Genomic DNA, 15,796 nt, shown 5'->3' on the forward strand with positions numbered 1-15,796 from the left:
AAGTCTTTAGTGAGCAGCTTCTCGCCTTCACCGTTTTTTCCTTTTCCGTGCTGCCTCGTGATTTCCGCTAACTCCCATTTCTCAGGCTCCGAGGAAGAAATTGCCTCTGCCCGGCGGATCATGGCCACTTTCCGTGACCGTGAAACGGAACGGCACGCGGTGTCTAACGAGGTCTAGCAGAAAACCTACACCCGCCTCCTCCGTATTTTCCCGTATTTTAATTCTCATGAACCGGGCCTGCACAAGTAGAGTTATAGTTATTTAACTACTGCTTGAACGCCTGGGACTGTCATCCCGCCTGATTCTGGAATCCACCACTACTAGCTGACTTCAGCAGTCCAGTGAGGTCGAGGGTATCCTTCTGGCTTAGAGTAAATGAACTAGGAAATCCAGAGGTCAAAAAACTAAACGCCTGTCTCGGGAGAGAGCGCCTTTTTACCGGCAAGCAAATTCAGAAGCGTGAGGGGACGCGACCCTAACCGTAGAAGTCTCCGTCTCCGTGTGTGAAAGTGGGGAGGCGGATGCAAACGACTTACCCACCTAAACGGTTTCCTTTCAGAAATGGCCAAAATCAGAGACCAACAAATCACTTCACATGCAACCGGTGTGAACAAAAAGGGATTACTCGCCTGACATCTCGGGACTTAAAAACTCCCCTAACCATCGGTAACTTAACTCCATGGCGACGCATGAGCACTATTTTTCTTCGTATGCACACAAATGTAGGTAGATATATATGTATATATATCTAATTGGTAAACACATGCACAAGTGCATTCGCATGCACATACATGTACATATGTGTCCGTGTTTTTTGAAAAAGTCCCGAGTAGATGCATGCGTATATGAGTAACGCCGCACTGTCTCTGTCTACCTGAAGAAAAGAATACGCCTTTAAAAGGATACATGAAGGAGCAGGTATGCAGGGGTAACGAGGAAAAGAAGCCAAGGCAAACCGCCGCTCAGTTCTACTCCTCGGTGTCTCCGCACTGAGGAACGCCCTGCGTCTGGGGAGGGACAGAGACGACAAAGGCAAATGAGAGCGCGGACTGCAAGGTCGTTAGATGGAACGACGTCTCGTCGAACTGCGCCTCTCTCGGCTGCAGAAAAACACGAAAAAGACAAGCCTGTGACACATGACGCAATCGGAGAAGGGAAAAGGAAATCTCGAAATCACAGACGGAAGATGCAAAAATCGAGAAGAAACACATCTGTACGAGGAAGGATGACTGTTGAGTGAAAGACAAAGTCTCTCATTAAACGGACTGGCCGTATCTCTTTCCTTTCTTCTGTTCCCTTCCTTTCTCCTCATCCGTTCTGCTTCTCTCTCTTTCCTTTCCGTTCTTCTCTTTCTCTGCGTTCCGTCTCTGTGTCTCTCTGCGACGTTTCGATCTGCACGGCATCGACTGTCTCTCCGTCCTCTTTATTCTTATCGGAAAACACTCAATTGCCGGCACTTTGCTGCTCGCTTTCTTCTCCGTCACACACGGCCTGCGGCGCGAAGCGTTTGCCGGCGTCCCTCGCTTGCGCCTTCTCTTCGCCTCGCCAGTTGCAGCGACGCAGGGCGGAGGCATCGTGAAAACTTCTCGCGGCTTTCGTACCCGCTGTAGATTGAACAGATTCATCAGCCACAGATTCGCGAGGAGAAACCGCCCCTGGCTCAGCGCAGCCGCCACGAGAAGCAACCCCACGAGGTCGTCTACAGTTATCTGAAAAAGCGTTTCCACACAGCGGCACAACATCGAACATGGCTTTGCCTTCGACACGGACGCCCATGTCTCTCTCTCCCTGGCCTCGACTAACATGCAAGAAAACCCAGTCTCGCTTCACACCCCCTGATACCCACACGTGGCGCTCCCTATATTACACATATATATTTATATACACATACATATATATATATATATATATATATATGAGTATGCATACACAGTATATATGTGACTCTAGGGATTTAGCGTGCCTTCGATAGGAGGATACGCGTGGTCATATACGCTACGATTTCAGAGTTTCCCTCTGGAGGCAAATAGAGGCCAAACGCATGCGCACCATCTTCGGCGCACAGACGCCTGTGGACGCACCCGTACTAGACGCACGTCTACAGTGAAATGCGCATAAAGACATAACTGTATAGACAGGTGAATAATAAATTTGAAAAAAAAACATAAAGAGATACACAGAGAAAAAGCAAGGCTGTACCTCGACGGGTTGAGGAGTCGGCGGCGAGACGGCGCGGGTCTCCTTCCTCTCCATTTCCGCTCTGCGCTGTTGGCGTCCCTGGAGACGACGCACATGCGTTCGACACGATCCCTGGATGCTGCGCACAGCCCACGCCAGGCAGGCCGTTTTCTGCTCAGGGAGTCTCCAACTCGACAGCTGCATGCAGAAACAAAGAGGCGCAAAAACAGGCAAGAACGTGCAAAGTCGGGGACCGAGAGGAAGAGCCGCGCGCAGTGGAACAGGACAAAGAGAAAGAGTCCCACAGGCAAACAGCCGCAAGGGAGGGGTGTAAGAGGGGAAAAAACGGGAGAGTAAGAAGAGGCAAGAGACAGAGCTGAACGGAAGGGGAAGAAATAACATAACAGTGCGAAAGTAATGAAAGAGAAAGAAGACATCTCGAGGGAAAGGAAGGAACAATGAGAGAGTATATCGAAAGGGAAAGGCGAGAGCTTACCTGGTCGAGGATAGCAGCGGCCGCTTGGAGTGGGACGCCTCGCAGAATACGCTTGACTTGCAACCGCTCGTGGAGAAACGGCAAGTTGTTCCGAAGTTCCTTGAGCTTCACCTTTAAAAAAACACGGACAACGTCATTGATGCGTCACAATCCTACATCTGAATATTTAGATTCTACGTGTCTCTCCACCTATGTAGCGATACGAGAGTGACATCTGCATGTGTATGTGACTGTAGAGACGGGCAAAGCAGCTTGAGTCTGAGCCTCCATTTGAAACACTCGAGCGGAAACGCGAGAGACACCGATTTCCCTTAGTACACACATCGACACGGGCAATGATACAAGATCATCAACAGAGAGTCACAGTCATATTCATAAACACATATATTGACAAATATGTATATATATATATATATATAAATGTAGATTTATAAACATTTATGTATACATATATGCACAAACGCATGTGCAATCTACCACATATATTCACAGATATTAATACATATAATCTGGTGTGCGCAGGCTTATGAGTGGAAAGAGCTGTTCGCGACAGAAAATACAGATGGACTGTGATAAGTAGTTACCTCCAACTTTTCTTGTCGTTTTGCAAGGGCTCGAATGGCGAAGCTCCAGAGGTAGTCCTCGATGCACAGAAAGACGAAACTGAAGAGAAACGGGCGCAAAGAAAGGGAGCCTGGCAGTGAATAAGAGCGGCGCGAAACGGCTGAACAGGGTATAAGAAATGCACATTCGAGAGCAGTGGAAAGAAAACGACGTAGAACAACCAAGAAAGCGCCTCGCCCCTCCTCACTGTGCAGCCTTCCCTCCCCTTCCCCGCCGCTCTCTTCCCATTCTAGCTCTGCGGTTCTTCCCTTTGCCGCCAAGGCTTCCAGATGTCCCTGTTTGTCAATCCGTCCTCTTCCTCGTCTCAAACATGTTTTCGGGCTTTCCTTCTCGTCGCAACGAACTCCGGTGGGAGCCTGTGCCCGCCTCTCCTCTGTGTTTCTTCTACCCCGGTGTCTACTGAGCTTAAGTTCTCGCCTGTCTTTCCACTTCGGCTCTCTTTTCCTCTCACCCCTCAACTGCGCCAGCGACCGCCGTGTCACTTTCTGTCCGGTCTCTGTTCGCGGCGCTTCCGCTCCCAAGGAAGCGCGCGCTGCCCGCACGAGTCCCACCCACGCCACCAGTCCCTGGTCCCCCCGGCGCAGAAGGCGAGAGGAGAGAGACTCGCCGGGTACACCGCGAAACCAACTCCCTGAGGCGAGACGCAATTTCCGTGTCGCAGCCGAGGGCCTGGACACACAAGACAGAACAGACAACGCAGGCTCAAAATCTGCATTCATAAACCCACACCAGACCCCCATGCGGCGGGTACCCGACACACAATTTATATATTTATGTACATATATATATATATTTATTTATATATATTTATGAATGTGCAATGCAGATGTATGTCTGCAACTATGTGTGTGTAGGTATGATGTCTATGCGTATGTGGCTGTAGATGTATGTATGTCTACGAGTAGGTAGACATATGTTTATGTTTTACGGCCGTTCGCGCGCACCTGCATGGATGGCAACGCCTTTCTAACAGGCTGCGCCCCCGCCAGCGAACAGCTAAGGGCGGGTTCAGGCGCGGATCGCGGAAAAGAAGCAGGTTATACGTGTGCAAATCTGTGCACAACTCCGACTCGAGGTCTTCCACGTAATAGTAGGCGCATGCAGAGTTTGTGTTGTCTTCTTCCAACGACGCATTTCCCCACAAAAGTCTTTTATGTCGGAGAAGACCAAGGCCATATGCCGCAACATCATGTCTCCTCTCAAGGCGACACGGAGGTGTTTCGATACACCTACAACGCTAAGTTTATATGTGTATATGTACGCCAACATACAGATGATCTACAGATAGACACATGTGTATCGGTACAGGTCTGTGTTTCCCTTTACCAAGATGTATGTATCTTTGAAGAAACGTATTTCTTCTTCGACATCCTTTTCAGCGGCTGCACCAGCTCTGGAGCCTCGCCACCAACGCATCGTTTGTGCCCGTAGCTCCGCCTCGATTTTCTCGAGATTTTCCTTCTCTTCCTTCTCCTGTTCTTCTCCCAAACCCCGAGAGAGACCGGTTCCTTTTCTTCGCTCGGACACATGCACTGGAAAATCAACAGAAGAGGACGAAGAGGAAGAGGCAGAAAAGAGGGACGAAGAGACAAGAACACACTCGAGAATTAAGCCGCGGTCGTAGATGATTTCTTCCGCTAGGATGTCGAGGCGAACTGGAGAGACAGAACAAAAGAAAAAAAGAGAAACACGACGAACTGAAAGCCGCAAAGCCCCGCGAGTCACACTCACGGCGACGACAAAAGGCGAAACCAGAAGAGCAGAGAGACGAAAGGCAGGAACCGAAGAAACGAGCAAAACATGCAACTCGTGGCGACCGCTAGTTTGGGTTCCATTCCACACTTTCTCCCTTCCACTTCGGTCCTCGTCAAAAAGCATGCCAGGATTCACTCATAGGTATTTACGTACGCAGGGAGACGCACACACAAATGTAAACATGAATATACGTATATATATACATATATATATATATATATATATATATGTACAAGTGAACCCTTAGTGACTAGTACAGCAAATACGTGCATTTGAAAAAAGCTGCACATGGAATTGTAGATATACACATATGGGTGTGTTTTTGCCTACAACAGTGTGTAACGAAATCTACTTTTGCATGCCGGTTTTCTTACGCGGGGTAGGGAATCCAAAATCCGAGATCAACACACCATTCTCGCGGTGTACGCCTTGGCCTCTCAAGTTGATGAATTGGGAGGGAAACGAGGTGGGCATGAACAGATGGGTCTCAACGAGAAGCTGAAAAAAGGTGAAAGAGGACACACACGAACCATTTGCTTCCTCACGGATTCCGTGCTCCAACCTGTAATTCCTCTCATGCTCGTTCTCCAAATCATTCTTCTCCCTGCTCTACCATTCCTTCTTCTCGCTTCCCTCGCCTGTGCTCCCTTCTCGTGGTTCCCGTTTGCCTTCCTCACAACATGATTTCTTCTATCGATGTCCTTCTCGCTTCCTTTTCTTCCACTCCATCTCTTCGTCCTCTTCTCATTCCTCGTCTCCATGTCTTCCTCTGCCTCTTCTTCTCCATCTCTTCCTCTCCTTCTTCTTGCCTTCCTCCTCTTCCTCTCCATCCTCTTCGTCTTCTTCTCCTTTCTGTTCTTCTCTTTCCTCTTCCTCTCCTTTCTCTTCTCCTTTCTCTTCTTCTCCTTCCTCTTCCTCTCCTTTCTCTTCTCCTTTCTCTTCTTCTCCTTCCTCTTCCTCTCCTTTCTCTTCCTCTCCTTCCTCTTCCTCTACTTCCTCTTCTTCTCCTTTCTCTTCTGCTCCTTCTATCTATTGTCATTTCTCTCTTCCTCCTCTTCTCCTCTTTTTTCCATATGTTGTCCTTTCTCTCTTCCTCTTCTTCCGCTCCTTTCTCTTGTCCCTTCTCCTCTTCTCCTTCTTCTCGTTTGCCTCACCTGCTCAGCGACTCCGAGGCCTCGCAGACTTTCTTCGACCGGGAGGAGAACGAGAACAGAGCCTCCGTCTGAAGACGATGAGCCGTTTTTCTCTCCGCCGGTTTTCCCATGGCTGCTGGGCAGACTGGCGGAGCTCGCCGCGGCCATCAGGAGACGCTCGTGGAGACGCAGCACCTGCTGCAGGAAGGCGTGAGTCCCCAGAGACATCGCGAGAACAGCGCGGGAGGGGAAGTGGCGAGCAGTTGACACGAAACGAAAGGAAAAAAGAGCGAGAGGGAGGAAGGACCGGTTCAGGCGAGGGACGAAAGGGGATACGCGCCCTCAGGACATCTCCTCTCTCTGAGTCTCGGCCCTCCCCCCTCTGCCTCTCCGTTTTCCTCGAAATCTTCTCCCCTGGACGCCCCAGAGCCAGGCGCAGCCAACGGTCTCTCTCTTCCCTCTCCGAAGGACTTCCAAAAGGGTGATTCTCCTCTCCCTCCTTTTCTCCGTCGTCTCTATCGCTTCTCTTCTTCTTCAACTTCTTGCCTCTGTCCTCTCGCCCTGTCTCAGAAAGAGAGTTCAGGTAGGGTGTCTTTTACGGCGACACACAGTGCGGGTGGCGCGGCGCATGGCGTCGACACTAGGACAGAGTTTTTCGCATGCAAATCAGCAAAAAGAATTGTCGGGTTTATCCACATGCGCGTCTCTCCACGCCTTTTAAGCACACACACCGGAGAGGTTCCAAAAGGACAAGACACGCCTGCACATATCTACAGAGCAATGCCTGCAATTTTTCGTCAAAGCACAGGCACTCACATGACTATATATATACATATATATACATATATACGTGCATTTGTTTGTGGACATACATGCCCGAGAGTGTGGAAGTTCTCGGCGAGAGAAAAGGACCGGTATGACAGGAGACAGAGCCTCGAAGTCGAAAGCTGAGCGCAGCGGGGGCTAGCGCTGGCAAGGCATCAAGATGTGAAGAAGACAGAAGGCGCATTTGACGAACTGGGATGAAAAGAAACGCGTGCAGTGAGGACGAAATTGGTATGAGACTCTCTTTCACCCGGACAGGCGGTGTTTTGAGGAAAGAAACGCCAGCGTCGCTGTCTTTCTCGCGACAGCGAGAGGCGAGAGAGCGTGAAGAGCCTGCGGCTTTGCAGCCTCTTTGTCCAGTAGAAAAGACTCAGAGGCGTGCATATCGCTTTTAACTGTCGAAATGAATTCCGAATTTTCCCCGAGAATGCAAAGCAAGCGAGACAGAAAGGCGTGGAGGGTCAAGAAAAGCTGAGAAGGCGCCTCGCCCTCGGTAGGGCCTTCTTTGCGCGACTGCGGCATCGCTCTCGCGCTCCCGCTGGATGTGCACACGAACAGCCGGTTCGCAGCCGTCGACAGCTCAGGAAATTCAGAAGAACGGAAGGAAGGCTTCTGTTCTCGCGATAAAGAGGCGAAACAAAAGGCAACACATTAAACCCATCTGTTAGAGCAACCCATTTGTCCACTCCAGGCGCTACCTTCTCCCGACTGGTGCATAAAGGTAGAGGCTCCAGTTGAGCTGCGAATGTGTCAACCGTACTCCGGGCGCAAGGCGGCGAGTAGAAGAAAGAAAAGCTTCGACAGCGCCTTGTTTTCTCTCTGTTTCTTTCTTGCATGCATTTCCCTTTCTCTCCTTTTATCCATTGTCACATGGAACACATTCCAGAAAAGGAAGTACAGGCGGAGCTACCGTCTCTCCTGTGTCGGCTGTGTCGGCAATCAGGACCCGGCACACCGCAAGTACACAACTACATATATATATATATATATATATATTATACATATATATAATATAAATATATATATGTATCACATATATAATATATATGTTATATATACATAATATATATATATATATACGTTGTATAATATATATATATATATATATGTTGCGACATGGGCATTTGTATACACATAAATAAATATACATTTATGGTAGTGCATATATATGGTAGTACATATACGTATGTATATATGTATGTATGATGTACATGTAACGTATCTGTTTGTAGAGCGATGGAATGAGAAGCACCGGGTATGGGCCCTGACGCAGCGAGACGGTTAAAAAAAGTGCAAGTTCAGCGCAGCGCTCGTCTCTTCTGAGCTCTTGGCACTTGGGCTGTCTGTACACTTTACACTTCTTTGTGTAGGGAGTAGATCATGTGTAGGTATAAGGAGGCGGAAGAGGAGCTGTTGCTTTAGGACTGTGTTCGGGTAGCGCGCTGCGACGAAGAAACACAGGAAAGGCAACCACTTGCACCGAAAAAAACGCCGGTCTTCCCTCATGAGACCCATTTGACCGGCCAATCGTTTCTCTTCTACGTATATATATATATGTATATCTTTCACTACGTATAAGTAGGAACTCTGCGACAGCCACCTTTTGTAACACTCAAGTTACCGACAGCCTTTTTTTTACACATTTAGACGTCGCGGACGCATTCATGTGTGTATGTAGGTCACGCGCAGATGCATACATGTGGTGTATTTGGATACGTACACGAGTAAATACAAATATGCGGTAACCACTAATACAGCATATATATATATATATATATATACAGAAAATACAGAGAGAGAGATACAGTTTGTCTATGTATCTTGTGCAGATCTTGTGCAGAAAAAACAACTCCATTTTTGGTGTGTGTGCTGGAAATGCGGCATTCGTTGCACGCTTTGACATTTCGAACAAGAGAGGGGTGAAGTCGATCGGGGAAATCTGCCGGGTCCGAAACCGCTTGAGCGAGTCTTTACCCTTCACGACATTCTCTTGCTGTCTTCCCTCGGGGTGTGCATTCGCAGCTAACTCCGATAAATCGACACATCCAAGGGTTCAGCAATTCAAAAAACTATTTGAGCATATCTCTCGAACGCTACAGCATATCTGTACGCTTAAGCACATGAAGCATGTAGATGTGCATTTATCGGTGTACTCATTCGATGCACACTGTGTATCTCGGGGAATTTCTGTCCGGACGCCAGCTTTTCGAGGTGGATATTTTTGTGAAGCGGAGAGAAATGAGCGCCGCCTCTACGATTCCCAGACACGGTGTCGGTCTTGACTCTGGGTTTCCTTTTTGTCGGAAAAAATCTTTCCCCCCTCCTCAAAAAGCGCATTTGCGCCACGCGAAGTTTTTCCGGGGCTGTTCCCGGGGCTGGCGGTGCCCGCGCCCTCTGGGGTTGACACGGGAGACTTGCGAATGTGCACCTCCCGCCCGTCTTGGAATTCACGAGAGGGGTTTTTCGTTTTGCAGGGGAGAACTCGACGTTTGTTGCTTGGCTTCGACTTTCGGCCTTGGGCCTTTTTTCGAACCGACAGGTCCCGTTCTCCGTTCTCGTGAGGCCACCGATCACGTCGCCGGTTCCGTACGCGAAAATCAAATGCTGTTCCTCGCGTGGCTGCGTGAGTTGCACGTTCACGGAACGCCGTTCGCGAGCCACCGTGTTCGTCGGCACCTGCGGACTTTTTTGTCCCCCTTCTGTTCTGTTCGGCGCCTTTTCCACTGAGAGCTCCGCGTCGTGCACAGCTCTCTCCTCCTGCCCGATTTGTCTCTCGCCTCTCGCCCTGCCTCACGCTGTGCAGTGCAACGGCGAGAGAGAAGAGAGAAGAAAACGACGGAGAGCGAGAGAAAAAGAGAGAACGAGGTGGAGGCTTTTGCGCCGTCAACAGGAGCCCTCAAAGTCAGCTGTCGCGTTTGGGGACGTCTTGAGGTGTATGTGCACCTGAAACTGGAGTTCGCGTCGGCGCCTCTCCGATGCGGTCCCGTCTCCCGTCGAGCCACACTTTTCAGGTGTTGCCCCTTTTCTGTCGAGCGGCTTCCTTGTTCCACTCTTCTCTTCCCCTTTTCGGAAACGAGCCACGCGTTCCTTTCCTCGCTGTCCTTTTAAAGAAGATTTCAAACGCTGGTCTCTGTCGTTGCAACCCGAATCACGTGCACCGCCTCCCTGGTCTATGCACAGCTCGCCAACGACCTTTGTTCGCTCGTTCCTTCACGCTGCTGAGAACCTCTCTCCGCGCGGGTCCTTGTCTGGGGGCTCATCCTCCTTTCCGTTGACACCATTTCCGTTTTTGCATCGAGCCTTGCGTCGGCTGTCGCCTTTCGCGGCGGCCAAGGTCTTCCCGAATCCCAGAGGCGTCTTCTTCCTCGAAACCTTCCCGCGTTTCTTCCAGAAACCAAACCTCGTCCACGCTTTTCTCTACTCTTCGACCCTACCCCTCCTTCTTTCTCCCGTTTCGAATCCACATTTCTCGCTTCTCCACTCTCTCCTTCGCTCGCCTCTTTCTCTCTCCCCTTTCTTCTCGCTCTTCCCTTCTTTTCTCTCGTCTTCTCCCTTCCCTTCCTCCTACTCCTCTCTGCATTGCGTCCCCCGCGTTCTTTTGCGTTTTCGTTGCTTCTTCCCCAAGATGGGCGCCTGCAAGAGCAAGGCGGCCAAGCCTGCTCGCGAGGGCGAGGCTGCGGACTCGCCCTCTGACGCGGCGGAGGCGAACGCGTCTCAGAGCTCCCCAGAATCTCCCACGGCAGAAGCCCCGGCCCTCGTCAGCAACTCTGGAGACTCCCAGCCTGCCGTGAAAAGCTCGACTCGTCTGCGCGGGGCTTCGTGCTCGACCGCGTTCTCGTCATCCTCCTCCTTCGCGCAGAGTGCCGACTGCGATCCTGCAGAAAAAGGGAAACGGGGTCCACAGGCGCAGACTCCCGCGAATGCCGAAGAACCAAGCTCAGGTGTAGAGACAGTCGGGGACGTGCGCCGGCGTCGCCTGACTGTCTTGGGGGTTCCGGAAACCGAAACGGAAAAAGCGGATTCGGCGGCAGGCGCGCCAGCCTCTCTCTCCGAGCGCTTCAAAAATCCGGACGCGGAAAAGGCCACGCGTTTTTCAGCCTCGCGTTCAACCATCTCCGAGCGTTTGCCGGACGCGAGCGCCCAGTCCCCCTCGACTGTACATACACCCGGCGTGTCAGTCAACGGCCCCGCCCGCGAGGTCGAGAAGGCGAAGCACGAGGAGCCCGTTTCGCTCTCGGCCCTGGTGCGCCAGGGGTCTTTCGCGCGGAGTCTACACTCGTCGCCGCCGGCGTCCGTGGACGGTCGGTCGCTCATTTTGAAGGACGACGAGAAAGACAAGAGCGGGCGCGGCGACAAGGGCGAGGGGCGAGTCTCGGACGCCGACGAAGCAGAGCTGATACAGCAGATCCGCCGCGAAAAGTCGCTCCCCGTCGCCGTGGAGGGCGACGATCCCGTCGCAGCGAAGGCCCTGAGCCTGAGTCGCGAGCAACCGGTCGTCGCGCCGAGCGAGGCAGACGACGCCAGCGTCTTTAGTGGCCCGGAGGGTACTCGGTCAGACAGTGGCCAGGCTGCAAGTGCCCAGCTGGTCCCCGCCCCCAGAGGCCCTCTTCCTGTCTCTCGAGAGGACGTGTGGAGACACCCGGAGCTCCTCACAGCCAGCCTCTTCCTCGACCTCTTCACCCCGGCCCGGGACTCCCCCGCGTGCTGCTTCCTAGGCGCCGAGGCCCACTCTCGACAGGAAAGCTTCGACGACAAATTCGAAGACGTCGCGGTAAGCACACAGCCAGAGGGGAAAAACCCGAGAGGTACAAAGCACGAGACGGTTCGGGTTTTCGCCGCTTCCCTCGGTTCTTCCCGCTTTCGTTTACTTGTCGCTGGCGACTCTACTTGCAAACCGTCTTTCCAGCGCTCCTGTCTCCTCGAAACCGGTTGTTCTCCCCTCGCCGAACGGCGCGCGTTCGCAGGGCGCGACAGCCTCACCGGGCGACTTGTCGACTGCGGCGGTACACTTTTGCAGGGCGTGCGCGACTCGCGCGCGTGAGGCCGTTTTCCCGTTTTCTGACTCTCTCTCGCAGTGTCTCTGCGCATCTCTGTTTCCGCAGATTCGGCCCCCAGGTTCCAACGTCCTCGCGATAAAGAAGAACTTGGGCTTTGCTTACGCATGCAAGAAGGGGCTGAAGCCCGACAGCCCGAACCAGGACGACTTTGGCGTGCTCTGCTGCAACGCGTTTCGCCTCTTTGGCGTCTTCGACGGGCACGGCCCGAGTGGCCACGACATCAGCGGCTACGTCCACCGCATGCTCTTCGCCCTACTTCTGAGCGACGAAACTTTGAGCCGAAACCCGCAGCTCGCGTTGCGGAATGCCTTCGTTGCCGTACGTCTGAAACGAAGACGGGAAGACAGCTCCGACCGTTCAGGACGCGCACGAACACGCACGCGCCCACCACTAGCGCTCGCCACAGCGGTCTCCGGAGGACTGCGTCTTGCAGGAGCCTTTCAGTCAAGCTAGAGGGCGGAAGCAGACACGACGCACCTCGGGATGATCGACCTTTTAGGCGAAAAAGTGCATATAGCGTAGGCATGCACGTACGTGTGGTGCTAGTGGTGTGCCTCGCTGGGGCTTTTTGCGCATGTGTGTGCGTAAAGAGCCGTTTCTGAGAATCCGTAGGTCCACTAGGTTAGGCGCCGCGACTCTCCGTCGCATCTAGCTCCACAGAGCGGAGCCGAGCAGCCCCGCGTTTCTCGACGCGGTCCGCATCAAAAGAGGAGTTGAAGAAGGCGGCGGGCGGCACCCACACGCGTGAAGTAGGAGGGCGCGGGGTGCTTCGCGTCTCCGCCGCCGTGTGTTTGTCGTTGCGTCGGGCCTTTTCAAGTGTCACCTGGCGTGGGCCTCGCGCGGCCCTTTCTGTCTCCGATTTCGCTGTTCAGACGCACCAAAGTGTCCTCGCCTATGCCGCCCACACCGAGCTCTTTGACTGCTCGTTGAGCGGCTCGACGGCGTCCGTCGTTCTCCACACCCACCGGAGGCTCTTCGTGGCGCACGTCGGCGACTCGCGCGTCGTCCTCGCGCGCCAGAAAAAAGACGGCATCGTCGCGGAAGCGCTCACCGTCGACCATAAGCCCACAACGCCAGCAGAGCGCGCGAGAATCGAGGCCGCAGGTCAGCACCGCGCGCCGAAAACAGGTCTTTTTTTCCTCCACTCTGGTGTAGCTGCTCCACGTTGTGGCGACAGGCAGATCCCCACAGAATCCAACCGTCGCCTATTGCTTGTAGATCTATAAACAGGCAATCATGCAGGTACTGGTTCAGGCATATCCCTCCATAGATCGAAGCACGCATGAATACACTCATGAATGCACACACACACATGAATGCACACATGAATACATACATATATATATGTATATATGTAGAGAAATACACGCCTGAGCATGTAGAAATGGATAGGTGTAAATGGGTTTTGTGTTTTCATGTTTTGTGTGAGGTGGAGTCGAGTGGGGGGTCGCGAGAGAGAGCGGTTCCGGGTCTCGGTTTCCTGCGCAGGCGGCGAATTGAAGAGGCTGGAGTGCGACATTCCCTACCGCGTCTTCCTCAAGGGCAGGCTGTACCCCGGCCTGGCGATGAGTCGCGCCCTCGGCGATGCGATTGCCAACCACGTCGGAGTCAGCTGCGAACCCGACGTCTCGACTGTGCGTCCCTGCAACTCGGGCTTCTTCGCGCACACACAACATGCGCACAAGCACACGTACACACATATGCATACGTAGAGACACTATATATATATATATATATATATTATATGTTATATTTGTTATATATGTATACTTGTGCAATATTCATGTATTCAGATGCACCGGTGTATGGAGGTGCGCCTGTGGCGGCACTGGGATATTTGCGCGTATATTGCGCGGTGATTGTGACGGGCGTTTCTCACCTGAAACACGGGAGCTTTTTTCTTTGGGGGGCAGTTCGTCTTTGGCGCTGGAAAATGGGGTGGCTACAAACCGTGGCTAGCTGCTGGTGCATGCGGCAGAACTTGGCTTTCGAGAGACGCGAGAGTAGGCAGCGAAAACGTTTCCCTTGTCTCCCTCGTTTCAGGTGGAGCTCGATCGCAGCTGTCTCTTTGTCATCATCGCCAGCGATGGCGTCTGGGAGTTCATCAGCAATCAAGAAGCGGTCAACATTGCAAGCGAAGTAAGTGCCTGATGCTGGCGGCTCTCCAGTGTCTCGCGAGTTTTCTTGAGCTCTCTGATCGTTCGTCCTGCGCGTTCGGCCCTCTCGCGTTCTCTCTTCCTCGCCACGCACCTGTTCTCTGTTTGGGCCTTCCGGGCTCCGCGGCAATTCTCTCGTTTCAACCAGCTTTGTTTCCTGTGCGTCGTCCCCCGTGCTTCCGAATCTCCTTTGTATCCTGTATCTCCTCCGGGCTATATCCTCCGATCTATCCTTTCCCACTTCCCACTGCCAGACCTTTTTCCAAAGGTTATCTTCCCGGAAGTGTCCGGTTTTCCTGTGGTTTTCTCCGTGCTCTGTCCAGGCCATGGGTGCGGAGCGAAAGGCGCGGACGAAGGCGGCGGCGGACCGCCTGACTCTCGAAGCCTTTAAACGCTGGGTCGAGGAAGAGGGAAACGTCGTCGACGATGTGAGCAAAGACTTGTTTTTTCAGGAACTTTCGAACCAAGGGGGGCAGTTGACGGAAACGGAAACGACCAGAGCTGAAGCCCTCGTGTGTGCACCTTCGTGTTTCGTTCTATGTGGCGTTCCTGTCGATTTCTCGAGGAGTTTATATCCATATACTTCGGAGACTGAGGTCCGGGTGCGCAACTCAATCCTTACTCTTTTTTTCACAATCTACATGCTCATCTGTGAATATACGAAGTATGTGCATGTGCAGCCAGATGGTTGTCGAGGCCTCGATATGTGTCCCGTGAGATGTGGGCCGTTTGTTCTTCCGTTCCTTTGCACCCGTCTGAAAGCTTTGTCGTCAACCGCGTGGCCAGGAACATCGACAAACACGGGAGTGTATAAATGGATATGTATACTTTTCGGTTTTACGTGGCCTTGGCTTTGGTGGGCTGCCTGTTTCACCTTGGTGTTGCTCGCCCTGTCGACCTGTGGGTCGTCTTGTTCTTTTTGTTTGTTATCCAGATTACCTGTCAGGTTATTTGGCTCCGTTGAGCTCTCCAAGTTGCCGCGGGAACCTCCCCTCTGGAGGCCTTCTTCAGGGCCCGTGGACCTCAACGCGCGTGTGTCGGCTTCAGGAGCCTCCCTCTCTCCGCCTCGCTTTACTCGAATATAAGCCGATCTCGCCCCTGTGGCTGTTCCGGCGAGTGGTCCGCTCCTTCGAAACCGCCCCGCTTCAGCTGTCTCTTTGCGTCGCTGTCTCTCCCGGTTCTATTTTCGTTCCTCGCCTGTGTCTCGGGCTCTGACTGCTGGACTCTCTCGAGCACGGCGCTGGCCGTGTTGCGTCTTTGCGGATGCCTGGTTCTGTCTGAAAGAAGCCACTGCTCAGTTCAGTGTCCTGCTGCTCAACTTTCCAAGTGAACTCGCGCCGTTCCCCCGTTCTTTGCTTCGAGGCGCGAACGTGGGTGGTCGCTGGGAAGTTCCAGAGAGATGGTCCGGAACGATGAGCGTCCCGTCTGTTGTTGATCCCGGTTGGTTCCGGAAAGGAGAGTTTTGGAACAGCTTCTCCGTGGAGATGCAAGGAGACGCTGGAAATGACAACGGAGGGGGGCGTCCAGGTCTTGTATCGAAGAGGAGCCTGCGCGAAGAAGCCAAAGGGCTCT

At 52.6% G+C, this 15,796-nt stretch overlaps 2 protein-coding genes across 2 annotated transcripts; one reads left to right on the forward strand and one right to left on the reverse strand.

Moving 5' to 3' along the window:
• Positions 1-968: 968 nt before the first annotated feature.
• NCLIV_023510 (conserved hypothetical protein) lies at positions 969-6,414 on the reverse strand (the record flags this gene model as incomplete). Its single annotated transcript, XM_003882546.1, has 9 exons — positions 969-1,100; positions 1,602-1,709; positions 2,200-2,376; positions 2,675-2,785; positions 3,259-3,337; positions 3,750-3,967; positions 4,625-4,953; positions 5,428-5,551; positions 6,208-6,414. The coding sequence occupies 9 exons, from the start codon at positions 6,412-6,414 to the stop codon at positions 969-971; spliced, it is 1,485 nt and encodes a 494-aa protein (XP_003882595.1).
• Positions 6,415-10,636: 4,222 nt separating this feature from the next.
• On the forward strand, positions 10,637-15,309 carry NCLIV_023520 (hypothetical protein; the record flags this gene model as incomplete). The annotated part of the gene is made up of 7 exons (XM_003882547.1): positions 10,637-11,782; positions 12,114-12,386; positions 12,941-13,172; positions 13,557-13,675; positions 14,112-14,207; positions 14,548-14,652; positions 15,190-15,309. The coding sequence occupies 7 exons, from the start codon at positions 10,637-10,639 to the stop codon at positions 15,307-15,309; spliced, it is 2,091 nt and encodes a 696-aa protein (XP_003882596.1).
• Between the last annotated feature and the right edge of the window lie 487 nt (positions 15,310-15,796).

The sequence above is a fragment of the Neospora caninum genome, chromosome VIIa, assembly GCF_000208865.1.
Source record: "Neospora caninum Liverpool complete genome, chromosome VIIa".
Classification (NCBI taxonomy): domain Eukaryota; phylum Apicomplexa; class Conoidasida; order Eucoccidiorida; family Sarcocystidae; genus Neospora; species Neospora caninum.